This window comes from Poecilia formosa, unplaced genomic scaffold, assembly GCF_000485575.1.
Source record: "Poecilia formosa unplaced genomic scaffold, Poecilia_formosa-5.1.2 Scaffold58, whole genome shotgun sequence".
NCBI lineage: Eukaryota > Metazoa > Chordata > Actinopteri > Cyprinodontiformes > Poeciliidae > Poecilia > Poecilia formosa.
Window position 1 is genome coordinate 220,193 of NW_006799997.1, and position 25,531 is coordinate 245,723.

Sequence of the window (25,531 nt, forward strand, 5' to 3'; positions counted from 1 at the left end):
AAGGCTTTATGAGTGTTTTCTTTTTCTACTGGAGTGCGATTTCTTTACGGGACTCTCCAGTTTCTCATGAGCAGAAATCAATGGCGAGCATCTGTCCCCCCCGAGATAACCACTCACCCATGGGACGCGTCAAGCAAACGTCTAATTAATTAGTCCCAAACCTGGGCTTGGACGGCTGTGACAGCATCAAGTCACAACTGACTGGATGTGTGAAAAGCCAGATGTTTGAAGTGTGGTGGCCTTTTTCTAACGCTAACAGCCCCAGCGCCTGTTTTATACAGCCAGACCACTAAAAGGCAAATCATTAGGCCACAGACCAGAAGTTCTCACATCTGTTTTCCCCATTTAGCTCTGAGCTGCAGCTCATTCCTGTAACTCGGTAGCACACGGTTTGTAAGTGCAGGCTATTCCCAAATGACATTACACAGCTGGGGCCGGCTTTGGACGCTGCGCCAAGATGCTTCTGGATTTGCTCTCTCAAAGAAAGGAACTCTAATGTTAACCCCCCCCGTCCCTGTTCCAGAAGACTTTCTATTAGCAGCGTGATTTAGGAGGACGAATGAAAAGTTACTAATGCGCATAAACCTCTCTCATCTCTTCCTGACAGGAGTACATGGACGCCAACAAATGCATCGATGAGCTCCTGAAGCAGCTTGAGGAGGAGCGGCGAAATGTCCGAAGGTAAGCAGATGTTTTACTGCTGGAAGATGTAATCCATCCCCAACCAGCGGCAGCAGGACAATGTCGCCTTCTTCTGAGAGCCAGACAAGCTTTGTAGCTCCGCTTGAGAAATGTGCTTTGTCGCCGGAAGGCCCTGAAAGTGGAAGACAAAGCCTCTGTTGGGTCGAGCGGGACGTTTCTCAGGGAGGAGCTATTGGAGCAGATTTGTCCAGACAATGGGAATGAAGAGCTTATGGAGATGCCAATCTAATGACCTTGTCCCCTCCGCGCTCCGAGCATCCCGGCTCTTCCAATGACGACAGAAGAAAGAGACGATTTTTTAAACTTCGCCCTCTTTTGTACCAACCTCTCACTGCCTCAATGGAGCTGTGTCCCCCAGCTCAAAGTAATTTTCTCCCTGAGTGAGCAGAGAGGGCCAGGGGCTGGACAGAAGGGGATGTAGGTCTCAGGGTAGGTGGCTCGGTGAGGGGGTGGATGACCGCTGACCAGCCCATTTACCAGGCCAGGACAGCCCCCTGAAAAAGGAAGCGATGTGTAAAGGAATGACCCTGAAGTCATTGGTGCCCCGCTTTCTGGACCCCCTTTGTGACCTAATGGCTACTTAGAATGACCAGAATGTTTCTGCATGAGCTGACCTGTGGTCGTACTTCCAGACCAAAAGCTTTCAGAGCCATGAACTTGTACCAAGCCATTAGACTAAACTACAACATCGCTGGAAGTCCCATCAATAACAATGTTTGAATTTTACCTTTATTAGGTAATGTGAGTCTTTTTAGTATAGTTCAGGACAGATCCATAAATCCCTTAACAGAAGGCAGCAAATGACCCCTAACTGGGGTGCAAATACCATCGTCTGGCACCTCTAAAATTAATTATTCCCCACTCCAGGGCAACTGGGTGTTCTTGTTTAGTGTGCAGTAAACCCAGTGGTTGACTGCAGATGACAGATGTCTACCTTTATCACAACGCCTGATGGAAACACTCAGATCTTACAGTTTTGCCCCAGAAGTCATACAAATCTCACTTGGAACTCTTATGTTTTGCATTTTGATTTATTTCTCTTCTTATTTGAGTCTGTTTAGGCACAGGCAACACTTATGCTTAAGCTTTTTTATATGGTCACAGACAATCCCACACTTGGGCTACTTTTGGAGAAAAACACAATTTGAATTAGATTTAATTCAACAGTCTAGTTTTTACCAGTGATTCGATGTATATTAGGGGAGTGGAACACTTCATAAACAGGACTTTAAAGTTTAAAAGTCACTAATTGATTCCTGGTCAGTGGAGAGTCCTATAGAGGTTCAGGGTTTCCCCCAGTGTATTAGAAGCCTGGCGGGCTGCCAGGCTTTACTTGCACCCCCACCAGGCTAAACATTGTTTGTTTATTTATTATATATTAGTATGAAACAACTGAAGTGCAAATAATTTACTTTTATTTTAATTGTCTTTTGATAATGTTTGCCTTATGGTTAGGGCAAAACATTATCAAAAAAAATCTATAAAGTCTATAAAGACTTTATAGTTGGTGTTAAGGTATTGTTAAAGTTTTCCAATAACGCATAATTAACCAGTGATATTTTCAAATTTTCTGTCCACTTTGAGCATTTTTTAACTCAGTAACACAATAGGCTGCTGGATGCCCTAGAGCCCCTGCCACCAGGCTTGGCAGGTTTTCTGGGGGAAACCCTGAAGTAAATAGAGGTAGAAATCTTCATCTAGTTGGCCTCGTGTTCCTGTTGATCTAAGCTAACACTAAAGCCAGACTGACTTTAGGTATACAATCATCCATGCTGCAACTGAGGCTCCTAACCTTCATGACTCTGTGTCTTCATGACCTATGGTAGCCTTCACAAAGGCTGGGAAGATTGTGTTGAGGTAAGAGTCCTGTGTCTGGAATTATCTTCTCTAATGAAAGAAGGTTTCCTTCAGGTAAAGTCTAACTCAGGCCAAGGAGTTGAGTGGTGTTCTGAAAACATTCTTCTTCAAACTAAAGTTTTATACATTTTTCTCCGTGCCTACTTGTTGCAGACACCAGGGGTCCAACATAATGGTGCTGTTTGACATAGCATGACTAAACTGGTTTGCCTAAAGGGAAGCGCTATCTACAAAGCTGCTTTTGTCTGTCAGAGTGCGGTGGCAGACAACTCTTTAAGGAGATTCTGCGCTCCTGAGATGCAATCATATCAGAGATAGTAAACAAACCCACTGTCGTCACTTTGAAAGCCACGAGTCTTTGATGCACAGTTTTTAGAAAAAACAGAACATACCAACCACGAAGGGTTTGTTCCCGTTTCTTCTCCGGCGCTGTTTGATTCAGATGGAGTGACGCTGATGAATGACTTCACAAAGGCCTTTGTTTGGCAAAAACACAACGTCGTGTGAAAAAGAAAGCCTCTTCCCTCATTAGGCGGCACTTTGCTCTACGCCGTCCATGTCTCTCTCCACCCCTAGGAATATGGGCCCCATCAATCCGTCAAGGGGTGAAAAAGAAGCCCTCACATTCCTCCAGTTCCCCGCATCCTTCTGCCACGACCTTTTGACCTGGGGCATTCATATCACTCATTGTGCTATATTATTGGCCACTTTCACACTAGTAGACAACACCCATTAAGTGCTTATGACTTTACACAACTTCAGATCTGGGAGAAATCTACATTTTCATCAGAAATCATGGAGCAAATTAATTTTTATAGTACTCTGGTTTAAGCATCTTTAAATCGAGACTGTAGATTTCTTGGAGAAACTTGAGTCTTTTATTTAGCAAATTTTATTCAGCAAAACATTTCAAGAAAGAATGTCTGAGTTGGTTTCTTTTTCTGGGGCTTTTTTCACAACTTCATATCTAAAAACTCAAGATTTTCTGGAGATATTTTAGAATTGTTTCCATTTTCTGCTGTGTTTGCCTTGATTGATTTCTAGGAGAATTGTAAATTTTCCTTTAGTTTAAGACAGATTGTTCAAAGAAATTTCTGAGTTTTTCGTGGTATTTCAGTCTAAGCAACTTTATACTGAAAGAAAACACATATTTCCAGGAGTTATTGCAGATTAGTTGGCTTTTCTGTAACTTATGTTGATGCAACCACAGATGCTTAGTAAATATAGATTACTAGGAGAAATTGCAAACTTTTCCATGCAGTGTTCTAGTATAGCTCATTTTCTGGAACCTTTGTCCACGTAACTGTAAAACTTTGAAATAATTGGTTCCTTTTTTGTGGTACTTTACCTTGACATCTACAGGAAGTCTGGATTTCCAGGGGAAGTTGCAGTGTTGCTTCTTTTATTTGGTTTGCACAACTTTAGTTCTAGATTTCCAGGAGAGAATTCAGAGTTGGTTCCCTGGTGCTAATTGTTGATCAACTTTAGGACTAGAAAAAGTCGTGGAGTTGGTTTAATTTCTGGTTTTAGCAAAGAAATTCCAGATTTCCAGGAAAAGGGACAATTTTAGGTGCTGTCCCTGTTAGTGTCCCTTCCTTTAGCTCTGACTGAGCATGGGGAACATCTGCGCCGTCTCTTCCGCCATGAACCCTGTTCAGATGGATTCTCTGCATCGCTGCTCGACGAAGAACAAAACCCCAGTGGGACCCATCTGGGCCTCTCCCGCCTGCTCCATTCACTGCCGCCACTTCCTCGTCAGACGCACAAAAGCTCCACAGTGACGTGTCAACGTCGGACGGAGCAGATCCAAATTTGGCAACATCAGACAAAACATCCAAGGAAGGTTGCACCAGGGATTGTGGGTATTCATCATGCGTTTGCCCTAGTTAACTTTGAAACGATGACATTTGTCTTTGCTGTATTGAGTTTCTGATGGACGTATTGTGATTGTTGGAGACTCATGCTGAGTGACAGACGCATATGGAAGCGCCAGCATGGCTGAAAAGCGTGACGGGCCGGGATGACCTCTTTCTGGCAGGCTGCTGCGTCAAGCCACCCTGACTGTGTAATCTTCAGTGGATTAAAACAATGCAGATTGGATATTTTCCTCCTCTGGTGTGTCCCCGCTCTGAGCTGGCTCCTGGTTCTGACCTTGTTTTTAGTGGGTCAGCGGCTCCGGCGCTGCCGGTTCGGGCTCTCACCTGCCTGGTTCTCAGATGGCATTCACCTTTGACCTCCTCCACACCTAGCAGAGCAGAATGAATACTTGGCGGACTGGGGCCTCAGCTGGAAATGCAGCCAGCTGCAGCCCAAACACAAAGAGACAGCATCTGCTGATCAATAATCTATCTATCATGTTCAGAGCTGCTTCCAACAGGGATTATTGGTGAAACTAGAGACGTTTGCCTTCAAACAGATCAATATTTCAGCTCATTCATCCTGTTCTGGTCAGAACCAGAGCTGGTTCCACTTCTGACCCAAATTCTCACAGAACCTTTAATCTCTTAATCCAGGAGTTTTCAGGCCATAATCGTTTTAATCAACACTAATTACCTCGATCCAGTCTCTACTCGTCTTACTGCGCCACACAAACACATAGAAACTCACATCAGCTTTTGAGTTATGAGTTATGATCTTTTATTTGAGTGAACACAAAGGAGAGCAATTTGAAAATAAAACATGAATTTCACATTTTCTTAGAGGTGGCCTATTACAAATTAGAATAGGGCTGTCAAAACAGGTTCGTTAAATTTTTTTCCACAAAATCATTCTTAAATAATGAGATTTCAGTCTGCTGAGCTCTGCCTCTGTTGAGCTGTTTAAGGGCCTTCTGCCCCGTTAAATCCAAATAAGCTGCTCCTGGCCATGCCCCCAACTCAGTGTTAACACTTGTTCGTGAAAAAGTCTGCAAAGAGAATCACAACTATACAAGTGTTCATATTTGAAAAGCAGAAGTGGAGCCTCCTGCACAGCCAACCAAGATGCAGCATGGCAAGTTGACAACAAAACTTGCGTCTTTTCCAGCAGCTGTTGTACAGCGCATACGAAACCAATTGACCAAACGTGTTGCTAGGTAACAGGCGGTGTTTGCTGATTTGTGATGTTAAATTCTTTAAATATTTAAAATGTATTATTTTCCAGACACCCAAAAAAACAAACTTATTGCCAGAGATGGCTGTTTTTGTCTTTTTGATTGCTAATTAATGCTTGGACATTAATTAGCATTTGGAGGCAGCAGAAATTCAAATGTAAGGACATTCAAAATATAAATTTTGCTTAATAGATCTCCTTTTATGAATAAAAGTCAGACAATTCAGCTAGAATTTGAGTAAAACATGTCTGTGTGTGAGCATATAGTATGACTAATGTTTCAGGGGGGCAGTTTAAGTCAGATGAAAGGTTCATAAGTCGACTCCGTGCCGGTTCTGATAAAGACCGGGTTCCCCACCAGGACTTGTGCGTTGCCGTGGCGACCGCCAGGCGTTTACTGATTTAGCTAGATGAGTTGTCTGATCTGGTTTGGTCCCACTGGGCTGTGAGGAGCAGCCCTGCTCCCAGAGCGTCGCTGTGGCCTGGGAAGTGAGTGTAACCCGTCTGCTGGAGGTCGCTTTATGGCCCAGCCCGGATATCTGACAGGAACAGTCACAGGAAGTCGTTTCCGCTGCTGGAGGAACCTCTCTGGGTTTTTCCTAATGAAAAGCTTGATTAAAGCTTGTGGGCGCTAAATTTGAAGCAGCGTTCGCCTCCTCTAATTAACGCCAGCTACCGTTCAGCTGCGGCGGCAGCTAGCCGGGGGTCTCCTCGCCCTCCAGCCCACTACTCGGCGGTCCCGTAAATGCCGCCAGCTGAGGATTCATGGGCGGCGTCTGGGCGCCGTCAGAGTGCCGCTTCGCTTTTAACGGCGCTCGGGAGAGGCAGAGGTTAATCGAAAGGCTTAATGAAGCCTTTTACTGATGATCCCTCAAGGTCGTCCTCAGAGGCAGGGCTGGCATTCCCATGCATGCCGCTGCCTCTCCCCAACACACAAACACACCACGCCGTTTGGTTTATTAAAGATTTGTTAAATATTCATTTAAAAACAAGAAAAAAGAGATAAAATCATTTAGACTGATAACAGTCTGTTATCAATACCTACTGTTTGCTCAGTTGTCTTTATTGGGCTTCATAACACTAATGTTAAAATCAACTCAGTTTCCATACATTTGTAGCAAACTAACTCAAAAACCATTCTTAAACATATAACTGATCAAAATAAGGTTAATTTGGCAACATGGGTTTAGAAATTTTGACTCTACAGATTCTTATTTTAGTATAATATGACAAAAGCTGATAACCATATTGATTTTTCCTTTAATAAAAGTGAATAAACATACAGTGTGTGCGGATGTTTCTGCTGACATTGAGCTTTACAGTTCTTTACGTCCTTATTTAAGGATACAAACAGCCTCGAAAATCACATCTAACTGCATATTTTAACAGTTCAAATACCACTTATACCTTAATATCCAATAACACACACTATGGAAACTGTCTTAGTAAAAACTGACATATTCAGTCGTCCTTATCTCCACTTTATGGGGTTCAGCCAATCAGCACTAAGAAAAATGAATGCAGCTTCTGGATTGGCTGCTTGGAAAACACCAGCCAATAGCGCGTCAGATAGGTATCCCAGCTTCTCAGGTTGTATTTCCAGTCTTGGTGTTTTCTACAACAAAAACCTTGAAGTATAAAAGTTAATGGGTGCATTAGCTTTATTTGTTTTGTTTTTTTCAGTTAATTATGGAGACTGAGCCAAGAGTACTTTCTATGGCCCAGAAAACCAACCGGTTTTATGGAATCTAATTCATAATTAAACGAGAAAATGTTTTAGTCTGTTTCTCCAAGTGTTATTTTTCTTACTAATGTACGAACTAGCGGGTTAATTTAGAGGAAATTACAACAAGTGCCTAGAGTAAAGGCAGGTCTGTAGTGCTGCAGTCATGTAAAGATGTGTGTGCTCTGTTGTTTCCCAGACAGAAAAAAACCTCTGTGATTAGTGGTTGCGCAGCTTCTATATGTTGGGTTCGAAACAACTTGCGACATGTTTTTGTCGGATTTAGGACTCAATAGAGCATTGTCTACATTCCTGGAAGAAATTAGCCGTGTTCAAGAGCCGTTTCTTTTCTTTTTTTTCTTTTTTTTTCCACTGGGCTCTTGTTTAATCCCTGCTGTAATTACAGTTGTTGGGTTTCCTTAAAATGAGTTATCAGCTGCTTGTTTGATGCCTTGTGGGAAGAATTTGTACTTTAATGACACACTGATGGAGAATGGCAAAGTTTTAATCTGATTTCAGACAGTGTGTCTGGCTGAATGCAGGTTAGCCTCAACACTCTATTAACCTGAGATCCTCTGATTTGGGTGATCGTGTTTGAGGCCTATTGAAGCTGAAGCAGCTGTTTGGACCGATGGGTGTTCTGTAAAAACATCCTCAGTGTGTGATAAGCAGGATCCAGCTCGTGTGCTGCTCTTGTTGATAGTTTTGGCTGGTGGGAGTCACAGTGGCTGCATCCTCGCTATTCGGGCTCAGGGCCACCCCAGGGCCCCCCAGGCTCTCATTGGAAACAGGAAGAGCCTGAAAATGTGTGAAATCAACAACAAAATGGTTGGGAAAAGGTGAAGAATGAAAACAGGTTTTACTGACTCTTCTTTTGGTAGAATAACTCTAGTTTCTGAAAGTTTGTGGCTCTTGTTTGCTAATTGTTCTGTCGACTTTGTTACTTTACGCTTTGAGTCCTTTAACATACCAGATTATAGGGAGGTTAGAGAGGTTCTCTAAGGCGGTTTCCCAACCCTGGTCCTCAAGTCACATTGCCCAGCATGTTTTACATGTTTCCCTGCTTCAATCAGACGCAATTCAAATTGATAGCTTTTTAACAGGCTTTTATTGAACTGCAATCATCTGAATCATGTGTCTCAAACCAGTGAAACATCTAAAATATGTGGGGCATGTTTGTGATTAAGGACCGGGGTTGGAAAACACTGCTCTAAAGGGGATGAAATGTCCACAAGGAAGGTAAGAATTGACACAAAATTAAGCTGAAACTGGACATACAGTAGCTGCAAAAGTTTGGGTACAAAAAAGCCTGAACTACAAAAGTACAACCTGGTGAAGATGTTTGTGGTATTCCCTGAAAGGTTGACTTTGTCACATCTGATGCTCGTGGTGTTAAATAAATGAGGGCTATGGACCAATAATTGCATATTAATTGTTTGCATAGAAATCCAACACAAATCTTTGGAACTTTAAAAGATACTATGTGTAAGTCGTATAAAGTTCAGGTGTCTAACATACTGCCCCTGTCAGACCTCTTCATAGTCCAATCCAGACTGTGGTTCCTCTCACTCTCTGTTACATACAACTACAGGAGGAATTAGGAATCCTCAAGATATGAGTTTAATTAGAGATTAGCCGTATCTGTGTTAATCCATCTCCTCCCAGCCATTAATGACTCAAGGCATTTCCTGAGATCCAGGCAGAGGAAGACAGAGTCTCGCTGGACCTCCGTCATCCTCTGCCTCATCCCGGCCCCCCATCACCCTGCTTAATGAAACATGACCGGAGCGCATTATCGCCTTCCTCGTACCGCACACTTCAACTTGCCACAAAGAAGTTACCACACACACAAATTCAGCCGCTCATGAACACGCATGCGGCAATCTCCGGAGGGGCTCCGCCAGATATCTTATAATTTGCATCAGTCTGGATGTTTAGCGTTTTTCCTTCTGTTGGGTAAACAAACATGCTGCCTCTCCAAAGTCTGGCATTTCCTCGGCTTGTCTTGATGTAGACATAACTCCCACCCCTTTTCCCCCTAAACTCCTCTCTGCCTGACAGCTCCATATCTCCTGGATAGATTGAAACCACAGGTTACCTCTTCCTTTATCACAAATTCTTGTCAGAATCATCTTTGGGGTGCCAAACAAAGGACTCTGCTCTCCTCCTGAGTGATGAATATCTGAGTGAGAATACACACCTTGACAGAGATATCAAACCGGGGGATGGGAGAATCACTCATCTGTGATCAAGCTGCAGGAGATTAATGCCATTGAGGAAAATACGTCTCAGCCAGCAGGATGTTGGGTGAAAGTTTTAAACTTTTCTTCACTTCAAGCAAAAGCAGAATACAGAAGATAACAAGGTTGTGTGCCTGCTTAGAAGCAACATATGAACATTTTATTGACAACTCAAGTCTTTGGCTTGTTTTGGACATCAACAATGTCGACATATGGTACTACCATACCCATTTGTCCATGCAGGGTCCTGGTACCTATCTCCAGCGGTCATTGGACGAAAGATGGGGTTCACTCTGGATAGTTTGCTAGTTCATCATAGAGATGCACTCTCACCTAAGGACAATGTAGAGACCAACTAAGCTAGCAGTCATTGGAGAACATGCCAGCTCCCTGCAGAAAGAGCGCTTTCACTGGTTCAAAGGTGCTGACACCTGCTCGTTCACAATCACACTCCCCCATGACCCGCGTCCCATTATCTCAGACCACCCTCCACAACATTACAAGTTCATATCAATCCTCCAGTCACTGTCCCAGCACCGTCCTGCCTCCTTCCCTGCACTCGTCCATGTGGAATGCTGGCCTCAGTGTGTGTGTGAGTGTGGGTGTGTGTGACAGTGGTGGAGCCAGGCTGGCTGTGTGGGCGACTGTGTGTTTCCAAACAGTGGAATCTGTCACTGACACCCCTGGCAGAGCAATAAGCGAAGCCTTAATGAGCTCAGCAGATCACTCGGCGCACACATCAGAGACGCTGCAGAAGCGGCGTGGACTCGTATTGTTACGGCGCTTTACTGTTGACTAAACATAACCACAACCAGCACACCAATGTAGCCACTCCATGCTGAGGCTTTAGTAGCGCTTATATGCACGAAGCTGCTCATTACTTTAGCATTTCCAGTATAAACCCACACACTCACTCCTAATCCCAACCCTAACCCTGATCCATGGAAGTGTCTTTGTCGGTCTGCAGACCAGAGCCATTGCTCAACAACTCTCCGCTCATTTTTGATCAAATTAGAGCAGAAGACCCCCTTCAATATTTCTTCATTATGATGCATTTATATATGTTAGTGCTGACTCAGTCCTCCATTTGTCTTTCTTACTCCGATGGGACAATGGTGTCTAATTGGTGACCACCTGCTTTGAAAATCACATCATGCTTGCTCTATATTCAGATTTCACTGCACCAAACCAGCTGTGCGTATGATTTACACAATTACATGGCATCTTTGGTCACGTCTGCAATAATCCGGCATCATGAATCTTTGGGTTTCATGATGATGAATGGCTTCATCTGAAAGCAAACATGACAGAACTTTTTGATCATTCGTCGGTCGTTAAAGCTGGTGTACCTTTCCACGGTGGAGGGTTCCCTCCTCCACCCGCTCCTTCTCTCATGGTTGGTGTCATTGTTCATTGAAGACATTAGTGACAGTGAATGTGGGGCTCTAAGTCAGCCCCATCCTTTCATTCTCCCCTTTTAGCCGAGTGCTCCTGTCACCCAGACCCTTTTAATTCCCCCTTTCACCCGTCCGGTGGCCGGCCCCCTCTCTCACTGGTCCTATTGGGGAGCAGACAATGGAAGCCACCCCCTCTATCCCCTTTCCTGACTCACTTGCCTCTTCATCCCCCTCTCCTCCTGTCTCTGGGCTCTTGTAGGCGTCCTGCGTGGTAGAAACTGCTGGCTCCAGGCTGCAGTTTGTCACAGCCGTTCAGCTGAGACTGATTGTGATTGTGGCAGATGGGCCGGAGCTACTCAACCCAGGCAGACCCAAGCACTTCTGTCTGTCCTTTCTGGCCTTCGCTCCCTTGATCTCAACCTCTTCCTCGGTTGTCCCTATCTGTTCCCTCGTCACTGCCTTCTTTTTGTGTGGTGGTGCTCAGCCCAAAGCTCGGTGTTTGCTTCAGACAAGGTGCCTGTCAGATCATTTAACAGCCTGAAGCCGCCTCACCTACCTGACACTGGAATTAGTAAAGCTGGAGCTTTGCGTTGTTTGGAACTGTTCGTCTTCTTTGGCTCCTCAAGGCTGCCTCATAACTGGTCATAAAACTGGAGACTGATTTGAAACTTGATATTTCTAAGAGCTGTCCTAAAATCATTATTTTCTATTTCTTGGCTTGATTCTGTGCTTTTTCTACCAAAATGTTCCCACAATGTGGTGATAGTTTTATTTGTTATCCCTAGATTTTTAAGGAAATACAAAAAGATTACTGTCCAACTTTGCCCAAATATTTTAGCATTACTCGTATTAGTATACAAAAAAAAACAAAAAAAAAAAACACATTTTTTTTCTGAACATTTCCAGTAAATTTTCTTAAACTACACTAAAACTGTCACATTGTAAGATGGTGCTAAGCTGAGACCAAACTCAGATGTAGAGTTGCATCTGACACTAGTATGTCTGAATTTGACCCAGTAAGCAATCACTGGATGTTTCAACCCAAAGTTCAATGTGATATGGTTCCATCAGAAACAATAAAGCTTAAGAAAATACTGGACTTCTTCCACATGTACCGTTGTACACATGCATACGTTCAAATCAGCAGTGTCTCTTTGCTGTTCTAGCTATCTTCTTCTCTTCCACCTTTAAGCTAATATACTTAAACCCCCAAACCTGTTCAGCCTGAATACTCCGGGGATAAACAAAGGCTTGTGAACTGTATGTTTTATGTCTAGTCTACACTCATCCTGAGGCCATGAGGCTGGGTGGAGTAGTCAGTACTGTAAAAGACATTTAAAGCCTCATCTGCAGCTCTGACATCAACAGATCAGTAAAAAACTGAAAACTGTAAAAAAAAAAAAAAGATTCTGGCACTTTAATCTTCAAATGCCTTTTCACATGATGGTAACACCAGCCATGTTTCCATCAACATTTTCTCTGCAAAAAAACAAAAAACAAAAACAAAATACATTTGTGTAAGTTCCAATGTACAAACTCTCCTATCTACTGGTAGGTCTGTGCCTTACCAGAGGCACCAAGAGCTCAGAAATTTCTACATCTAAACCTCCAGCTTAGAGTGGAGGACTCCGAGATATTTAGTCCATGCTGTTAAGCAGCCTCTGCTTTCTGTTTATCACAGCCATGTGTAGTGCCAACATCTGATGATGATGCATTTCCTTTTTTTTTCTTCTTCTTTTCTGACAACATTGAACAGGACTTCATAAACCACATCTATCTCTGGGTGGGTTAGCATTAGGGGATCGTCATAGGCTACTTGCCAAAGTTCAATGATCTATTAGTTTCTAGCATTCTTCTCAAGATAGTTCAGTCTATGCAGTCAATTTGGTCGTAGCATACTCGTCCAGGATGGAAACTGGCTTCCTCCAGCAAAACTCACAAAGGAAGGAAACCTGATGAACAAAAGACGAAGTGAAACCGTTTGAGTTGAAACCAAAAAAACTGATGTACCAAAGTAAAACAGGAATCAAGCAGACTAGAAAGCAGAACAAGGGCATGATCCGAACAACCTGAGAACAGGAACTCAACAGATCCGGAGGAACAACCTTCCAGCATCTTTATTTACACAGGCTTACAGACACATAAAGGCGTGTAAAGTTTGGAATCATTAGTAAACGAGGCCAATGTTGAGGCTGAGACTCTTGAGTTGAACATTACAAGCTGGCTGCTGCTTGTCTCTTCATGTCCCCTATTTGGAGTTTAAGTCCCCCTACCCCCTTCACACTGCTGTCACCCCTAAAAAACTCCTCCCTCTGTGTTCAACCCCCACCCCGACCTGGCTTCTCCTCCCCTGAGGACAGAGCCACCTTCGGAGGGGCAGTGGAGCAGTAGCCCTCTCCCTGAACACATGTCAGACGTCCTGTAAGCCCAGAGAGGAGGGACACAGTCTCCGCAGTCCGAGGCAGGCGCAGAATGAGAGCGGAGCAGGAGATGGACTGAGGAGAGAAATATTCAGAGAGGAAAGATAGAGGCAGCAGGCTGGATGGGCGGGTGGAGGGACGGCGCTCGGCGTTGAAGGGGGAGTGTGTTAGCAGCAGAGAGGAGAGTCGAGGAGAGTCGTTCTTCACCGGCAGACTGTGGGAGACGGGGAGGGCAGAGGACATCAGAGGAGAGACGCTGCATTGTGGATGTAAACTTTATCATCTGCGGATCGGCGGGGAGCAGCTGCAGAGCAGGAGCAGAGTGTGCTGCTGGATTACCATGCGTGTCATCTGAATGCACCAGGATGCTGCCTCTCCAGCAGGGTAAGGAGCCCGCTGTCATCAGCACACATGGCATGACTGAACTGCGTTACGGAAAACGCAACAGCTAGAGTTTACTGCCATGTAGGTCGATCCTGCACAGTCAGAGGAGCACATTAGTCTCATTCTGCATATTTCACTCAGAATGATCGCTGTTAGCCATTTGTGGGGGGAGGCTTGTCCTGTTGCGACAGTGTGGGGTCGGGTTAAACTTCTTCACTTCTGATTGATAGCAGAAGGAAGCAGCTCTCTTTAAGAAAGACAATCAGTCATTGCAGTGGATTTTAATCTGCAGGAATGCTCGTTTCCCTTCCTTCTGCTCCTTTTGTTTCCCTTCCACTCTCTCTGAGGCAGATTAAGTTTTTCAGTCCGGCACACTAATCCCACAGTGAAATGACAGCATCTGAACAGGATGTGTGTACTGGTAAATGGCTGGGACTGTGCATGATGATGGTCCCTATGTAATGGTCATCTCATGAACTTTTTTCCTGAATTAATGTAGCATGACGTGAAGTCTTCCCTCAGACTCAGCGGGATGGGATGCTCGCAGCCAAACACACCAAGGATAGCAGAGTAGGATCCTGGACTCCGTCTTGATATTTTTGGCTGACTGTGTTATCTCTAAAAACAGAACTGTGAGGGAGTGTAGAAATAAGGGCATGGGAGAGTATGGGAGGTATCTAGACTCCCAGGCTGGTGTTGACAACATGCCAGACACAAATGCCATTCTGTGGTGGTTTTTTTTGAGATGGAGTTAGGTTGTTTTTGTTGCTTGGAACTGGTGCTTCTCTTCACAAGAGGAGCCATGTGTGGGATGCCCTTTACCTGTCAGCCATGAATGTTATTCCTGTAAACTTCTAGAAAGAAGAATTTTGTTTTTATCTGTCAAACAACCAAAATCAAATGAAAACAAAAACAAATCAGGCATCAAATAGTAGTGATTAGTGATTAGCACTCATTGCTAATTGAACCTAACATTTGTTTCTAAAGTTAGTAGTATATGTAGTATCCATCGCTAGTAAACAAATATTGCTAATAGATGTTAATATCACCTCAAACTTTGAGCATTTTGATATCAGCTTTTATTAATAAAAGGTTGAAACGTCTTTCCCAGTCTATTGGCTGATCCTTTATTGATTAAAACAGATTAAAAAATTAAACGGATGCCATCATCGTGCTAAAGTACCATCCTCGGTCATGATCCAGGAGAACATGGTGAACTGCTCTCCATTTATGTCAACATTTACACTCTAAGCACATTGAAAGCAACACAAGCTTCAGAGACGTGACAACAATTAAAGTTCCTCCAAATCAGCTTCATTTTTCTCAAGTTTAGAGGATAACATGCACATAAAGCCACTATCAAATTGCTGACATGAACAGCGTTGTCATAGCAACTTAACAGGACACTTTGTAAATAGTTGCAATCACCTAGTGCTAATTGTAGCCATCTGCTTTTGCCAGAAATAACACTTATAGCTATTAAAGTAGCTTCAGATATTAATAATTGTAACCAACACCAACTGTAAATAGTAAGCAACAAGCAAGTTGGAGCTTTATTGTATCATTGCTAGTTGTACCAGCCATGAAAGAATGACCACAATTATATCAGATATTTATATTATTTTGTTATGTTTCATATTTTCTCTAGATTCTGACCTCAGGTTTCAAATAATCTGCAGCCTATTAAACATATTTAATGCAAATTATCATTCAAACTCAATAATTCATTCCCTATATACAGCCACTTCACTCTCTAGTACTCTAGGCAGCCTGGGCTTGAGTTTGGCATTGGTGGACCATTTAAAGCCTTTATTTGGAGCAGAGCAGCAGGCAGTCGATATCACCCTGCCACCAGGGCAGATGTGTTGGAAGGATGGGCAGTTTGAGCCTGCAGCTCTCTGAAACCTACCTGGGGATTACTGGATAAGAGGATTGCCAAGTGGAGGGATTTGATTTTATAGAATTAAAACTGTAATTCTCTCCATCCCGACTACGCAGACGTGTAGCTGTTTGTCCACAGAAACATTTCCCACCGCTGTGCTGATGTCATATGACATAAACTGCAGCGTGTGTGTAACAGTAATGACTCCCAAAATTTGGGTCAAGACCTTATTTGAAGTTGTACACCACCAGTAGAGGAAAATCTCCATGAACCAATTATGTACCCCCAAGAACTGTTACACAAAGTGTAAAAAGTGGTCATAAAAAAGGGAAAAAAAGTGAATTTACTTATACTGGTAGCCATTTATAACCTTGGTATTTTATGGTTCAGCAAGACCACACCACTTTTTTTGTAAAGATATAGATGTGAAAAGTTTCAGACTGGGCCTGGAGCGCCCACCGACAGCACTCAGGAGGTGATTGTCATCAGCCTTGAAAAGAACCCAGATTAAGGCAATCCCAACCCATCATGCATTCTATTGTATTTACTTCCACCCCTCTAACTCCTGTCCATCACATCGCCTCTCACTCCTTCACATCCGACTTTCCCAACTTTCCCTCCTCCTCCCTCTGGCCCTCTCCCAGTATGTGGCGCTCCATATTTGGTGGCCCTCAGCTGGCGTATTGGGTCCAGGTCAAACAGAATTATTAAGGAATGTTCCCTCGTTCAATGACTGGCCCAGTCGGCCCCGGCATGGGAGCATTTCCCGTCCATTGACAGCCAGAGGACTCCAGCTCTGACTGAGAAGGGGAGGACACTCCTTCCAGACAACTTTCCCATATAATTCCTACTGTCTCTGCTGTGTTCACTGGCGCTGGGGAGCTGTAAGCTAGTTTAATGATGTGTACGTGTGAAGCAAATCTCAGGATCTCACCAGCCCAACCTAGCCTTGTTGAGACACTGCTTGTGTGACTGCAGGCCATCCAGCTCAATTAAGGGTGCTTTGAATGCATTCCTCCCTCTCCCCTGCTCGGCATTTATCTCTCCCAGACTAACTGCTTGTGGGATCTCTGAAGGCAGCCCAGTTCTGCTGAGCTCTCTCTTTCTGCAAATGCAGCGTCTGAAGACAAAAGCTTGATAAAAACAAAAAAGCCAGACTACATTTTTATTATCACGCAAACAGACAGAAGAAACGATCATCCGGATGAAACGTTGCGCTTTGTGTCTCCCTGAACGCTCACAAGTTGGGAAAAGCAGAAGGAAAGTAAAAGGCACTACCTTATGACTGCTCTCTTTGTCTCCCGTTAGCTGAATTTAGTGTAAAATCACTCAGCAAAGATGTAAAGTTTAATGGTGCAACACAGTTTATAACCAATAAAAGGCTTTTATTTGCTAGTTATCAATGGCTTATTGCATGCACTGACTGTTTAGCCGGGAGACAAAGCATTGCCCAGGCACCCTGGCTGAATGTTGAGTCACGGCGTCATTAGAGCGTTCTTGTGGTTTCCAAACTACCCCAGTGTTTGCATAAGGTGCTCTTGGACTCATTTCTGCATTTAAACGACCTGCTTTCCTGTCAGAATCAGACTAAAATACGGTTTGTTTCACAATAGAGCATCTCGGCTTGCAGATTTCCAACTTCTCTTTTTCTTGTTCTAAGAGCTTTTGTTGATGTGTCCCATGGCGTTCCAACTCTTGGAAAAAAAAAATATAATCCCCAAACTGGATTTGTTTTTTAGGTCATATACTCGCATGCCAGCAGTTTACAAGATAATATGCTGCTGCCCTTGTTTTAGTACACACAGGCTTCCCGTTGACACACTTTCACTCTAGCATGCAAGTTTTTTAGCGTTCCCTCTTGTTTTGGATTACCTCTCCTGCTGCTGTGAGGCTGTCAGCGGAGCAAGCCGTTTACGAGCTTGGAAAAGGAGTCGGTGTTGCATTCTAGCTTCGTGCGGGTCCAGGAATGTCAACAAACCTCACCTCTCCGCTATCTCCGCCGTAAATCATCGGATAATAGTTGGAGAAGCCCGTAGGGCCGCATCCAGTGGCTGGAGGTGTTGGCGCAGCTGGAGAGGAAATGGAGAGAGGGGTGCTGGAGAAGCTCAACTTCTGTGCTGTAAAACTCTTTTCCAAACACCTCTCATGTTGTCTTTAAGGTCTTCTGGTGACAGAGTGAATTACAGCGAGAGTACTGACTTTTAACTGCTAGATTACCCAGCATGCCGGAGTGGCTAGGACTCTACGGCAACTGAAATAACACGGCAGAGAGGATTCCTTGTTCTTTATCTCTCCATCAACACCTAGTTGCCTGCAGGAATGTTGACATCTTTTATCAAAGGGAAAGCAGAAGCCCTTTTATGGTACATCTAAATCAAGTGATGCTACTGAAGCTGACCTTTGTGAACCAGCCAGACAAACATCCAGAGATGGCTAACAATAAATGCTAAAGAGCTTTGGGCCAACTGCTTCTGTTTACTGTACCTTTGTCTGTATTGTGTGTGAAGCGGTCATTTGTCCGCCTCTGCAAATGGTTACGCTTTTGGCTTTTGTGAAATATTGTAGCTACTGCACATCCTGCATTAGTCAGCAGATCCTTCCAGCTCTCTGTTACGGCAGTGAATGTGTCCCTGTGCCCCGGTCACCTCATTGCTACAGAAACCGTGGAGTCAGATCTAGAAGTGTCTGGTTTAGCATTTTCTTTAATGATTTGGACTCTTTGTTTTGTTTGAGGCAGAGGATGTTGGGATGTGTCTCACTGGTAAAGACTTGCTGGTATTTGAATGTTGGACGTTGTGGAAGTGCTTGTGGTAGTGGCTGTTATTGGTCAGTTTGGGTCAATTCTGAGACCAATCTGGACTTTTCCAGACGTCCAAGAACTTTATGAAGAGTTATAAGCAATAAAGATGTTGCACAGTAGAACACCTACTTACTGGGCGACCCATCAAGGTCGGCACACTTTCTCTTTGGTGTGTCCAACCTAAATCAGCTATAAATGAAGCATTCTGGGGGACATTTTTAAACACTTGTGTGGATGAGTCTTAACTTTTGTAAATGCCTGCTGCTAGGGGCAACTGGCAAAAAGTCTTTGACAGATATTATAATCAATTCACTCTGTGTTGTACCATACCAGAATGACACGGTATGATGCTATGGTGCTTTTTGGGATGTCACTGATGACATTTTCTTTTATAGGCATCACAAATCAGATTAAATCATATGACAAATGCATGACTTGACTTACTGCTGAATGAGCCAACAGAGAGGGTTTGAACACCTTAAATGATGTGCACGTGAAAATAAGAAGGGATTTTTACAACCTTATATTGAGGTGTTTATCAGTGACTGCTGATAAACACCAGATTATCAGCAGTCACTTACAAACTGGCATTTCTTCATTTCTGATCAGAAATGTAGAAATGCAAGGTGACAAATCATCAAGGTGTTTGTCTGTTTGTGAGAAACCACAACCAGAACCATCTTTCGTTTTTACAGAATCAGCTCTGGTCTGGCGCTCGAACCTCTTTGAAGTGGTTGAACACTGATTAGGCGTTGGCTCCGAGACATCACTGGCTCCACTCCCCACAAGAAACGCACATTAATAAGTGTTTCCCACAGGTCATTATGGCGCCATTAACCTAATTCACTTCTTATGACCTGTGTGCTGGTGCTCATTTTGAAAACAGTTCAATAATGAAATAAGCGCTAGGTCTGAATCAGAGATATTGTTAACTAATTAGGTTCAAGCGCTGCCCTTAAGTTCAGACGTTAAACTTAAGAAGGGGATTACTTTGAAAAGTCAGATTATGTAAGAGCATCTAAAACTCTTTTACTCAGATGGAAGTACTCAAATTCTTTATCTAGGTCTCTTCTACAGAAAGTACAACACCGTGAAAGGTGCTGAAGTGAGACATTCCCACCAGCTCGCCCTTAGTGTGGCATCTTGGCTCCTCTTCAAACATTCCTGCCTTCAGACACGACTTGGCGTCACATCTCGTGAGGAGCTTCTCCTTGAGGCGTGCAGCTGCCTTTCTGTACAAATCTGAAGCGACGGGAGTGTCTACCTCAACACAAGTTGTCATGTTTGTTTTTACTTTTATTGCCCCTCTTGAAAGTGCAGGTAAGCGTCTAAATCACATGGTAATGGTTATCCAACAAGATAGTCACTTAAGCTCAATTATGTGTCATTGTGGGACACAAGCTGACGACTTAGACAAACAAAACCTGTAGGAATGTGAGTGCGTGGCTTTGAGGGCTGAGGCTGGTGGCTTCCTCCCTTTACTTTCATATCTGTGCAGCTTGAATGCTCACAGTCATCTCTCTTTAATGACTCGGACATGAAAGATTTACAGTTGTGTGCCTGCAAGTATTTGCAGGTCTTTTGCCACCGTGTTTGCACATGTGCGTTCATCCATGTGCCCCTGGTGCGATCAGGCCTCTCGCTAAGATGTGCTGGTAGGCGAACTGTCTGAGACGGATCGGCCGGAGGAGGGCGTGGCAGCGTGAGGTGTAGAGGCCATGTTTAAAGCACATCTGCTCCTCCTGGACAGGAATGCATCTGAGGCATGGAGACAATCGAGGTCAGGTCCCATTCGGAGAAAGAGAAAACACTCAAACAGAAAGGCAAGGGGTAATCCTCGCTCTGCGCAAGCATTCCTCTGAGTCTCAGAGGGTTCCTCATGAGGGATTTCTGCTGCTTCAGATATTTGTGCTGAATTAGTGTTTGACCTACTAAACGGGGCACTTTCGTCTCGCAACCATCAATCTTTTAGAATCTGCGACCAAATCTTGTGAAAAGACAACAGCCAAGGTGCCCAGGCATATACTCACAAGGAACCCTGACGTTATCAAACTCCAGGCACTCAACATCTTGTTGGCTTTGGAGGAAAACGACTCTGATTGTGATGTCAGCTTGCACTACCGCATTCTGCAGCAAGTCCAAACATACCTCCTGGTATCAAGTTGTGTTAAGTCGGCCCTTGTTGCTGCTGTTCACAAGGCGTGCAAGCATCCGAATCAAAGCAGGATCTGGCCCAGAAACTGCTTGTTCTTTTAAGCATGCGTTAACAACATGACGGTAATTATAAGTGTTTATTTTCACGGAGTAAAGCATTATTTTGGCACATGGCGTCCTGAGAAGACAGAGTTTCTTTGTTTGCTCACAGCAGAACCTCATCACATTTCAGCTTGTCAATAATTGATGCTCTGCCGCGGTGAGGCAAGGCTCTCTCTGCCTGGTCCTGGCTCGGTCTGTGTATGTGGGTGGGTGTGGGCTGGAGGTGCTGACATGTGGCTTCTGTCTTGCCGCTGGCCCTGCACTGCAGACGGAGCCCGCTGCAGGAGGCAGGAGGTCAGGAACCAGCTGTGTGCTCGGGTCAGGCCGCTGCTCGGCACCTTCTATGGTTCTCTTCGTGATTAATTGGAACTGCCTGATGCACTGGGCCTGACTGAATGGTCACAGATGTGTGAAGGCCCAACCTTAATATGCGTAAAGTAGATGAAAGTCTTCACACTGAGGGCTAAAGCTGTTCTTTGCATCCTGAGTGTTTTAACTCTACTTTCCTGTCAGGCTGGGTTGGATGTCCTAACACATCAAATGCCTTGCTGGACCTTTTGTCCCACGCTGTGTTCTGGGTTGTGGGTTTGGATCTGAGCACAGCGGTTACATAACATGGCTGCAGGAGGATTAGGGACGGGGATGACTTGTCCAAGCCTAAATCGTAACCTCTGATCTGCCTGGCCTCTCTGACTGTGGGGATGGCGCCGCATCAGGACTTCTGCAGACACTCACACTCAACCTCAGCAACTCCTGCAGGGTTAGAGGCAAACTGTGGAGTTTCATCTGTTAACAGAGCAGAATGGAGCTTATAATTAGATGGTGTTGAGCAGAATCAGAAAAAGCATCAGATCCAGCACTTTTCTCCTCTCTCATTATGTGCTTAGCAGCAAATAATGTTTGGATTAAAGCCCCCCTAAACATCTGCCTCCCACAATGCAATTCCAGAAGAACACGGGTCCAACGTGTCGGCTCAGGTTGGCAAACGCCTCCCACCGTGACTGATCGTCCCCCCCTAACCCTGACAGGTCGTGTCTGCATGTAGCAAAGGCAAACAGCATCAGGATCAGAATCTGGAGAAGAGGCAGGTGGAGGTGCTGCGAATGTTGCGAGGTCAGAGTCATGTTGGCTAGGGTCATGGTTTGATTCAGGAAGAGAGGGATGTCGTTGAACAGTGGACATTGTATTCACAAGGTGACCAGGATGCATTTTAACTGGTGGAAGTCTTGGATGACTTATTGGTTGCTTCATGGTGCTGGGCTCATTTTCTGTTGGGACAAAAACACAGAGAATCACAACATCTATATTGTCTCAACCGCTGATACCAGGGCACATCCATCCATCCATTCATTGAACCAACCAACCATCTGTCCATCCATCCATCTATTCATTAATCCATCCATCCTTCCTTCTGTCCTTTCTCCCTCCCCTGGTAGTTGGGTAAACTGTTAAACTTCTAAATGTTGAATCCCAAACTTTTAATATTTAATGTTCTGTTATTCCTACATTTAACCTCAATATAAGGGTGTAGACTCTGGTGTCCAGAACATCTGACCCTGATGTTCACGTTTCCCTGGTCCTAAAACAAGCTGGTGTCCAGTTTGGCTCCAGAACACATCCCTCCTTCTGGTTTACTTGCCCTGTTTCTCATGCCACAACAGAAGCTTTCTCCACATCTGGCAGCATCAGGTGATTCCTCCCTGACGTCAGGTGACTCCAGATCTCTGGGAACTGTTGGAGGTCTGGATCTGTCTGCTGGTTGAAAACATGATCACATAACCCACTGTGGGTTCAAGTAAAGCTCACATTTCCTTGGCGTTCAACTTTAAGATAAACAGTATAATGTACATGTTTTTAGTTTAACCCTTTGAATCAAAATCTACACCAAAACAAATAAGACCAAAGTTGTAGTAAAGCAAAATTATCCCTCATAACGACTCATTTAGTTATTTCGTCCATATGTTCCAACCATTTTAGGTGACATTCAAACAAGTATGTAGTGTTTACAATGTCTCGGACCAACCCCTAACAATAACATACCAAAGTTCAGCCTTCGACGATGGAGATGACTCGAGATAAACCCCTCCACGTAACAGCCTTTGCGTTGCTCCGTCTGGCTATTTTTGGGGCTGGTTTACACAGCTGGTAGAAATTCACAAAGTGAGTAATTGGCCAAAATGGGGGATTGAAGTTTACATGACATATTCAGAGTAGATTTGTAGACAACAGAGGATTATTTGCCGGAATATCGCTCCCCTCTGGCGAGCTGGATGTCACCAGTTAAGCATTTTCCACCAGGGTTCTGTTTTGACTACTGCTGGTGCCAATTACTATAATTATGTTTAACGCAGAATGTCAAACTGCTCTATATTTGTCGATGATTTTCTCGGCGGTGTAGCTGGCTCTCGCTCTGCTGCTTCTGAAACATGCCTGCTCATAAGTGGGCTGAAATTTAACCCCTTAGAGGGCCGACGCTCAGCCATAACACAGACTGGAGGAATGCCAGGCGGTCCGGCTCGAACAAAGCACTATCTGCTGTGAGAACTTCCAGATATGCCGTGTTTTTCTTCTCCTTTTTAAGGTGGTGTAATGATGCGTAGGGTATGGGACAACTGTGGAACTGGAGCATGAGCGGATGAGTCAATCAGGTGTGTTCACGTTTAGAAATGGTTTTAAGTATGCAACACTTTCACACACCCAATTAGCTCCACTTCTCCCCCCTCCCACCCTCCACTGCCACTACGTGTTTTTACACAATCCGTTGGGCTCCGCAGTCAGATTTACCTCCAATCCGGGAGTACTGGGAATCTGCTGCACGTTTTTCCTGTCCAGACAGTTGACTCATCCATCAACCAAACGTCTGGGGGTTAGGGGGGGGGTTCCCGACAGGTAGGCTGCTCCTAAACAATGATGTCTTGTTATTAAAGGAGGCCAAGACGTTAGTCATGAGCTATTTGGGGCTGGGGTGTTGGTGATGGTTTCTGGGTGTCTGGTCTGGTTAAAAAAATGTGAAAAATGTGCAGGTGAGTGTGATTACTTGTGTCTGTCTGCTGGACGGATTGTTCGTTTGGTACAGTGAGTTCAGTATGTGTGGATTTTTCTGCGGAATGTGACTCTTAATTATTAAAGTAAACCTCTGTACTGGCTGCTTTTTTTCCTGCAGCATATCTAAAATATTCCTAAGGAAATGCAGCTTGGGAAGCTGAAACACATACATCCTACTTGACAAGCTATTTGCAAAGCAGCCAATCTAGGAAGGCCGTTTATTTTCCTTGGTGCTGATTGGCTGAACCCCCAAAGGCAGAGAAATGGAAAAGTTATGCTTCAGTGATGGAACTAAAATTGTTTCCACCATGCATATTAAAGTATATAACGGTATATTTGGTCTTTGAAACAGTTATAAGGGATTTTGGAGGTTTTGCTGATTTTAACTATTTGACGTTTGCGTCCTCCGTATTACCAAGAACATGAATGCTACTTGAGTCTACATTTACAAAAACTGTTTTAAATAAACATGTTTGATGTTTTCTAAGAGTCGTGCCAAATTTGTCTGTTCCAGATGAGATTTAATCCCATTTTCAAATGACTTTATGCTTGGGTTTCAAAACTATGTGCATTTTCATGGTCACTTATGATCCGAGAGCCGGTCTTCTTATTTAGCTCAGAAATATATACATTGAAAAAACATCTTGTCCAAATTCAGATAGAAGACAATTCAGATCCAATAGAATCAAATCCCATATGTTTTAAATTCACCCTAAAATAAAAACACACTTTTTCTTTTACCTCATATTAATATTATTTGTAAGTTGTTAAAATATGCTGACTCAACTCTCTTCTCATAACCAAAGCTGAGTGAAAACATGGAGGCGTCTTTTCTACGCCTTGCTTTGTGACTCAACGCTTTCAGGTGCAAACCAGATGAGGTCCAAACGTTTCCTCTTTGCTCTGATGCTTTTTTTGTCATAAAGGACGTCCTTTAAGGAATGAAACAGGGAATTGGTTCTCTTCAGATCCATACCCTCTTCGTTTTCTTGTCAGCAGAATGACGAGCTGATCTCGGAGCGCCGCTTCTCTCCGGTGATCCCTGACTTTTCTAGAGGGCCGACTTTAAAACATGGTTCTTTATTATCCCTGCTAGTTTGCCAAGATTTATCCCATTAAAGTCTGGAATGCCCTCACGTGAGAAAAGGATTGAGTGTGAACACAGCCGACGTCTTTGTCCCGCCTGCTTCACGCGTAGCAGTGTGTGTATTTGTGTGTAAAGTCTGGTGGAGGATGCCCTGCTTTTTGTTTCCTCTTGGGCTATTTCTGTCTGGACAGAACTGGAAGCTCTGTTCTGTGTAGCGAGTGGGACCGATTCGTCTCTGTTATGTGTGTTTATGTGTGTGTGTATCCGTGTGCATGTGTGTGTGTGTGTGTGGGCGGGTTTATCCCCAGGATGCTGCTGTTTCAGCTGTTTGGTGGAAGGAACGTGAAAAGCAATGTGGCAAATCAAGACGAACTGAGCAACATGATTTGATTTGTGCGACTTTTGAGGAGACATAGATTAGTAGATGTGTGTGTAAGCAGCTGTGTGTTGCAGAAATGATCCGGTTCTCTTGTTTTTGTTTAGGGAAAAGCTGGCCGTGGCTCGCCTGCAGAGGGAAGTGGCACGGAGCAAGAGTGAAGGAACAATGGTAAAGTACTTCCTCCTCATTCACACTGACATAAACGCTTTGGGTATTTAAACCACAGAGTAATTGTCAACATTTGCTGTGGATCTTTTCTAAATCACACA

The 25,531-nt window shown here is 44.1% G+C and overlaps 1 protein-coding gene across 4 annotated transcripts in view; it reads left to right on the plus strand.

Annotated features, from left to right (window-relative positions):
- LOC103139190 (nck-associated protein 5-like) overlaps positions 1 to 25,531 on the plus strand; it is a 126,856-nt gene that overhangs the window by 43,055 nt on the left and 58,270 nt on the right. For 3 of the 4 annotated variants that reach the window (XM_016672305.1, XM_016672302.1, XM_016672303.1), the window contains 2 exons: positions 608 to 681; positions 25,367 to 25,430. In XM_016672305.1, the coding sequence (XP_016527791.1) occupies positions 608 to 681; positions 25,367 to 25,430 (138 nt within the window). Of the gene's footprint in view, positions 1 to 607; positions 682 to 13,394; positions 13,814 to 25,366; positions 25,431 to 25,531 lie in introns of those variants that run through there. The other variant, XM_007553690.2, reaches the window with a different exon arrangement.